The sequence below is a fragment of the Vitis vinifera genome, chromosome 10 (genome assembly GCF_030704535.1).
Source record: "Vitis vinifera cultivar Pinot Noir 40024 chromosome 10, ASM3070453v1".
NCBI classification, from domain to species: Eukaryota; Viridiplantae; Streptophyta; class Magnoliopsida; order Vitales; family Vitaceae; genus Vitis; species Vitis vinifera.
The window spans coordinates 8,004,941-8,013,104 of record NC_081814.1 but is presented as its reverse complement, the minus strand read 5'-3'; the positions used below and the strand labels follow the sequence as shown (position 1 = coordinate 8,013,104).

General features: G+C 32.5%; 1 protein-coding gene and 1 non-coding gene across 2 annotated transcripts; both read right to left on the bottom strand.

Annotated features, from left to right (window-relative positions):
* Positions 1-1,561: 1,561 nt before the first annotated feature.
* On the bottom strand, positions 1,562-1,634 carry TRNAE-CUC (transfer RNA glutamic acid (anticodon CUC)). Its single transcript has one exon. It is a non-coding gene; the product is annotated as a tRNA-Glu (tRNA).
* A 434-nt stretch (positions 1,635-2,068) lies between these two features.
* LOC100254917 (uncharacterized) lies at positions 2,069-4,637 on the bottom strand. The gene is made up of 3 exons (XM_010657238.3): positions 4,224-4,637; positions 3,597-4,118; positions 2,069-2,722 (listed from the first exon to the last, which is right to left on the bottom strand). Exons 2-3 carry the CDS (start codon positions 4,076-4,078, stop codon positions 2,503-2,505), a joined length of 702 nt encoding a protein of 233 aa, XP_010655540.1. The 5' UTR covers positions 4,079-4,118; positions 4,224-4,637; the 3' UTR covers positions 2,069-2,502.
* Between the last annotated feature and the right edge of the window lie 3,527 nt (positions 4,638-8,164).

Below are 8,164 nucleotides of genomic sequence, written 5' to 3'. Positions count from 1 at the left end.
CATCTTCTTCTTCTTTTTGCTCTCGACCTATTTTCTTTGAAATTTATTTTATGCAACATATAATGTTTAGATTTGAAAGGCTAGATATCATAACTATGTGTAATCCCGAAAAATCAGACACTCCTACAATTTTTTATTCTTGATATTCGGACTTACAGTATATGTCAAACTCTATAACTCCAAATAAGGGATAAATGTTCGATACTAGAGGCTCAGAAGCTCTAAAAAAATACTTTAGGGATTTTCAACATAAGATATTTGTGTATCAAAAAATTCATTAAAAACGAGGATGCAAAATTTGTTTTGGATTATACAAATATATAATTTCTCCTTTTCACTTTATTTTCTCCTTTACTATTTATTAATAACATAAAAATCTTTACTACTTATTGATAGCATAAAAATGAATTAAAAGATATTAACAACTTTATTTGTGTGACAATATCAAATGATTGTAAGCCATGAATGGTTTTATAAATATATATATATATATATATATATATATATATATATATATATATATATATATATATATATATAATGGTTTCAATATTATTTGTAAGCTCTCAACCAAATATTTTATCTAAACTTAATTATGACGAAATTTCACTTATAAAAAACATAACCAATGTCTAATTTTCAATCATAATATTGTTAATTAAATTTTTATAAATTTTATGCGAAATAATTATTTTAAAAAATAACGTTGGATGCATAAAACAAAATAAATATAAGTACTAAAATAATGATCATATTCTTACCTTAATTCATGATACCAATAACACTTTTGAAGTGAGATTAAGTCACCTTATGAATTGTATTGTTAAGGTCTTCAACTCATCACTCTCATATAATGGATAGCGGATGGGTCACTTGTGTGATGTATGTAGTTAAAAATTAAATAATAAAAGGATATAAGAATGAGAGTATAGCTTGAGACTTTAATTTATAAAAAGTTGTACATCTCTTAGTTTTTCCATCAAATACTATACTCCTTATTTACACTCATTATGTATAAATTAATGGATAATGGTGGATTATTAACTTAAATGCATCTCTATAATTGCATAAGTTCATAATAATGGAATTACAAAAGTTGTAACACTATATTCATATATAATTAAATTTTCTAACTCCCCATTTATAATTTGAGTCTTCCATACATAAAACTTTTGGATGTACAATTAATTGATTCATCTACCTATCAATTGATACCCTTAAATAAGATTTACACAAATATAATTATATATGGCCACATATTATATGAAAAAAGCTAACAAATATTCGTATAGATTAAATTATAGTTAAGTTTTATTCATGAAAAACTTAACCAATGTTAAATTATCAATCAAAACATTCAATTAAATTTCACTGAAAGCTCATTGATGGGGATGTAAATGGAATAAGATGATATCGTCTACGTACTCACTCGTAAATTTATTTTTCATTAATGTCTTAATCCCCATCTAATGGGTGAGGAAGGGCGATCTGGGTATGGCCCTATGGGTACTCTCTCCCATCATCAATTTGGGCTTTTACAATTTTTCTTAAAAAAATGGAATTCCGTTGCCGGGACTTGAACCCGGGTCTCTCGGGTGAGAGCCGAGTATCCTAACCAACTAGACTACAACGGATGCATGAGGCTTCTAGCATATTATTATTAAAGACAATTATTATTTTTTTCCTAACGGATATGGAAAGAGAAGAAAAGCCCACGCGGTTTCTGCAACTGCGTCCCCTGTCTTATTAGATCTCCAGGGCGCAAATTGCTCCTCCATAAGAAATTTACTTCACACTGTAACCCAATTTCCAAAGCAACAGATTTATAAATTGGAACTTTTGCGTTACTTTTACGTTGGTTCATATCCCATGACCGAGTAAACTTTTACCTTGACTCCACGAAATTGCACCACACAATCTCATGGAAGCTGCCACGTTACTTCAACACTCTTGCCTGATTCGGTCGTCCAATTCTAGTTTATCACAAAAAACTTCTTATATTGCTGTAGGGTAAAATCAGCAACCCAATTCATATATCATCAAATCACAAACTAATGCTACACTCACGCAAAGAAATATGAAAATTAGCATTCCACTATAATTAAATGTAAATGTTGAACAAATTTGGGATGACTTCCATGCTTGTGATGGGAGTCCCTCTCAACACTAATGGCAAGTGAACCCAAGAGGGGCTCCCAGAAATATATTACAGAGTAGAGAAAACAAAGAAGACAGAAGAAGAAAAAGGAAATTTCTCCCAGCATTGTACCCTAACCAATCCTTTTCAATTTCCACCCACTAATATGAAATTTCAGCCAACACTCCTTACAATCTGAAAACATGACTGCCCACAATATATCACAGCAGTTCAGTAAATTAACTGTAGTTGTTGAGGTGGCAGTATATAAGATTTGAACCCTTCAATCTTTAGGTCGCAGAGATGCAACCATGAAAGTGATGGTGCCCAAGAAGAACCTTTTAAGTCTGTTATTTACACAACCTTTAAAACATATTTACACGAAAAAACCATGGCAGCACAAAGGCTATTACCAGGCATGCCATCAGGAAGTTACAAAATGGCTGCCCCCGCCAACATCCGCCACCCCTGTCTGAAGAGTTACTACTGCTACCGGCATACCTCCTCTCATTCCAATCCTCCATGAATCTGTTGTCCCAGACACCTTTGACATTATTTGCAGTCTCACCACAAATTTCGCACATTCTGCATCAATGTGAAAAAATTGTAAGGAAGAAATACAATTGTAAATCCTAACTTGGGATTCTTGTAGGAAGGAAATCCCAGAAGAATTCAAATTTTGTTTGAGACATTTTTATTTTTTGGGATTTGGATAGGCAACCAGAATATATAATAAATGGCAGGTGCCCCTTCTAGACAAAACAGCCACCATAAAGACCTAACCCTTCCTCCTAATGTGGATTTTGTATCCAGGTGTTAGCACCAACAATCTGTCTCCCATTGTATAAAGAGGAAAATCTTCCATCAACTACTTACAGCACAACTACATTCCATTGTCACACCAAAAAAAAGGAAGTAAACTACCAGTAGCAGCTTCATATTCATACATGCCAACCCAACTAATGCTGGGAAGCAACCCAGTTACTATCTATCCAATGAAGATGAACAAAAGACAAACAAAAACTTCTAGTACACAAATTTTGGCTTGAATCACTTCTGGGAAATTCATTTTTCCTCAAAATTTTCATTATTTGGTCAAGTTTCACCAAAATTTCAAAGTATTGGTTGATTTTGCAGCCATTTTTTAAATTAAAAAAAATTAAAATGAGATCAATCAAAATAATGATCAAAGAACTAGGATGATAAAGGTTAAGGAATTTCTTCCTTCCACAAAGAATCATTAGTTATCTTTCCTGAAACTCCTAGCAAACCTCACCATTCCATCATTTAATCTAGGAACCAATTTATGAACAAGAATTTGAAATCAAACCAAAACATCATTACCAGAAAAATTTAGAAACATAGTTCCAAAAGCAACACCACACTATGATTTAAAGAATCACTAAAAATCCAGTTTCCACGGGAAAAGAAGAGAAGAGAACAGAAGAGAAACAATTACCTGTTTCCTTTGAGCTTAAACCAGGCCTCAGCACAATGAGGATGCGAAATCCCGAGCTCATCTTTACAACCGCAACCAAGCTGGATTAGATCCGCACTAGCATCACGGCAAGTAGCAATAGAGCCCTCCGCCGCTGGGTCTGAACTCAAATGGCAAATCCTACACACCCTTTCTCCATCCCAATTCTCCACAAGCCCTCCTCCACCTCCACCGCCGCCGCACTTCACATCCACGACGCATGAATTCACCTCCTTCACACTAGCCTTCGACTCCGTCTCCGCCTCCGCCTCCGCTTCCGCTTTCGCTTTGTCACTTCCACTTCCTCCGCTGCTCCCCCGCCGCTCCTCTGCGTCCGGCTCCGCCGGAGTTATCATAATTACCGTCTCAGGCACAGGCTCAGCACTCGAACTCTCACGAATCCCCCCCTCAACTCGGTCCACCTTATCGCCGATCCGCGGATCATGCGCCTCCCCTTCCATCATCAGTTAGCCCAACCACCCCGAAAACAAAAATATCCCGATTCTTCACAAAAAAAAATCAAAAAAATAAAATAGAAATAGACATAAATGAGTGTGCAAGTATGAAGATCCAAACATGCATAAATATAGCTCAGAGAGAAGCGTTTACTTGGAATATTAAAACGGAAGATCTAGGGTTTGTCTACAGTTGAATTGGGTGCGTTAGGTGAAGAAAGGAACTGAAAACCATTATTATAATTAATATAAAAGCCTTCGTATTTACAGATTACTTGAGTAGAATTAGTAAAAACAAAAACAAAATTAAGAAGAATAACAATTGGGTGGGGTTTGATCCTGGGAAGCAATTCATTGGTACATAGCATGGAGGTGTGGATTGAGGATTTAAGAATGGAATAATTATGGAAATGAATTGGAGTGTTGAATGGGTTTCGGGGGACCCCTGGTGGCGTGAGTGAGGGTGCCGCCCCAGATTCTCCCATCCCCTTTGTCGGCTCCCCTTTCCACACTCCCAAGTCCCAACCTTCTTCCCACACCCGGAGGATTATTTATTAAATTTTTTGACCAACCATTTTTCAAAAATTACATGGTGCCATTTAAATAACAAAAAAACCATATGCATGAAAAAGGCCTTGTTGCGTCGAAATAGAAAATTCGATATCGTCCTTTTTCCTAATAATAAAAGTGGATAAAGTTGAGAAAATAATATTTGGTATGTAACTTTGGTTAGCTTTTATAGCATATGGTGGATAGGGGTTGGACCACTTCCCGTGACTAAAGCTGGTGAAATGTACCTGGAAAAAGCTGTCAATGATTGAAGTGGACCGGATGGTGCTACAAGAGAGTTGACCACCAATCCCCCAAAGTGCTCACATTGGAACCCCTTTTCACCCAATAATTTAATCTCTTCGCCTACGTGGTTAGATCTCAATAAATAATGAAATATTATAAAGTAATAATTTGTTCGTCCCTGTCACGGCTAGAGAAGAAAGTATTGTGCTTGGACAGTTGGATGACTCGTTATTAACTTATTATGCAAGTTAAAAGGTCAAGAAATCGACTACCGTCTTCAAATTATTCTCCAGTCTCCACCCCCTGCCCTTTCCACATTTAAAAATTCATTTTGTCAAAATGACGTGTGGGAACGGAGGAGGTAGTCCCCGGCTCTAGCTTCGTCCTGACCATCCGTAGTCCTGTGCGGGGGCATCCACCCAAGCTGGCCCAAAATGCCCACACCCAGTACTTCCCCAATGATATTTCCAATTGGCTAGTGCGCGTGTTGCAATTTGCAAATCGACGAGTCATTATCATATGCTTGTATTTGCGACGAGGCTCAGCTGTCCATGTGCGGTGCCAACCCTCGCGTCTATCTGCTTACATGGAAGGCAACAAAGGCTGCACATGACATCAGTGGCTTGAATTCAGTGACATCACAATTATCCCGTGACCATCAGGCTGTGGGTAGCCCCCTGAATTGGGAATAGCTTTCAGTTTGTTATGATTTTTATGTTCTTGGCTTTTACATTGATGACAAGAACAGGCTTGCCTACAGATGCGGACATGTATGAATGATTCAGTTCCAGATTACACGCAGAAATCAGAGGAATTAACAGCAACGGAAAAAGCAAGAATCATCCATCTCTCACCCAGCCCCCAATTTTGCATAATTTTTACCGTGGTTGAAACTTAGAAAGTCAAGGTATTGCTATTCGCAAGTTCAAAGGTACATTGATTTCGGTATCTGGGATTTTTAAAAACACGAAGAATATGTTTGATTTTTTAAAAATATCCAAAAAGGAAAAATATATTAAAAATAATAAAATTTTGATTTTATTATAAAAATATATAAAAGAAAATCAAATATAATTAAAATTAATAAATAATTTATATGTTTTTAACTTATTTAGTTAAATAATTGAAATGAGAATTAAGTAAAATATAAAAATATTTTTTTTTTCATTTCTTCTATTTTTTGGCTTATTTTCTTTTCTTCATATTTTCCCTCAAATTTTCTAAAACTCAAATATAGTATAAAGGATTAATGAAAATTTTAGATAAAATAATTATAATGAGATGAACTAAAAAAAATTAACATCACATTTAATATCATTTAAATGATTATAAAAGCTTCTTGGAATTCATTTATGATAATGTTAAAACAATTAGAAAAACTTAAAACACTATCATATTTATATTTAGCAAAGTACTTAAAAATAAAAAATAAAAATGATGAAAGATTATTGGAAAAAATGTATATATTTGAAAATGAATCAATTTGAATTTTTTGTCTTGTAATTTTGAGTTGTATTGTGAGATGGTCGATTTATTCATAATTAAATTAAAAGTGAGTAATTGTTGAATCAAATGATGCCTACTTGTCTATCAAACTTGTCATGGCCATGATCAAGATAAATACAATTCGATCAATATCAATAGATAGTTCAAACTATAATCCTATTAATTGCTTATGTATAAGAATATTTTTCATTTCATTGATATATCTTCATTTTTGAACTTTGGGATTTAGATTGTCTCGTAACGATATGTTGGGTCATCCTTATTAGTTATGCAATTAGTGTTATAATAATTGAAAATAGATCAAAGTTCCCTTCTTTTGTCCAATCTATTTTTTTCCTTTAAGAATATTAATTCAACCGAAGAATTAATTTGCTCTGTATCTTCGCCTGATATAATATCTTCATTTTCTATAAGTCTTCTTTTATAATATAAATGATAACTTGCTCCATTTATTGAATATATTATGAAGTTACATCCATATCTTCTAACTCGGGCTATCAATTAAGGGTAATGTTTGATTTGCTGATGTTGGTGTTGGGTTTGGTGTGCCCAAGTGAGCTAATCAGACCCAATCCAATTAATGAGAAAATGGGGGGTAGTTTATGAGTTGAGAAAATTGGTCAAACAACCAATCGAGATTTCTTGGACATTTCATAAGATAACCCAAAAGTGTTATTTTAGGTCAACTAATATAACATGTCATTTTGTATATAATATGCAATAAGATAAGAAATGAGATAAAATATTTTGTTTCATATATAGTTTAAAATGGTATAAGACATGTAATTACACTATTTCATATTTAGTTAAAAATAAAACAAGACGAGATGAAATAATATATTCATCATCTTTCCCACATCCTTAATACATGAGATTTAATAACCTATAGGAGGGATGATTTATATATATATATATATATATATATTCTTTTCTCCCATTTATTCTTTTCTATTTTTTTTTTTTAAGAATCATGTTTAACTTTGTGAGATAAAATATTTTAATTAAAAAGATATATATTCTTTTCTTATATCCCATGGGTTATAAATTCTTGTCTCCCATTTATTCTCTTCTTTTTTAAAAAATAAAATAAAATAATGTTAGTCACTTTGTGAGACAAAAAAAACTAATTAAAAAATTAATTTTTTTTGCTTAATATGTAATATTGTCTATTTATGAAACTTTAAATATTTGGATTATTAATACCGTCAATAAAGAAATAAAAATTACCCAGTAAAAAAAATTATGGAGAAATATTCAAGTAATGCTAAATATAAGACAAATTTCACACACACATACACGTGTGTGTGTGTATATATATATATATAAATAACTTAATAGTAAGATGAAATAAATTTCTTGTTTCAATTTTTATTTTATTGACAAATCAAACACTACCATAATAATGATATCGTAACTTTTGTATGCAAAATTATATCTAAATTTCTTAATTTAAAATCATTTTTTTAAAAAAAGTAATTTGATTAATCTTTTATTTCAAACTCTTAAAGTTTGCTTTAAACCATAAAAAGTTTTTTTTTTTTTTTTTAAATTTAGGGACACAATTTTTTAAACTAGTACTAGCTAGCAAAAATGTAAAGTTTTCCGACACATAAATCTTTATGGATAATGTAATCCATTAAAATATACTTTTAACATTCATTAACATAAGATAACATTTTTAAAGCATGCCAAAACAAGTAACATTTTATTTGGATAAAGTCTAATTATGGAAGCAAGAGTTTCCTCATAGATCATTTTTTTTTCTTAATTCAAACCTTGAACTATTACCTAGCC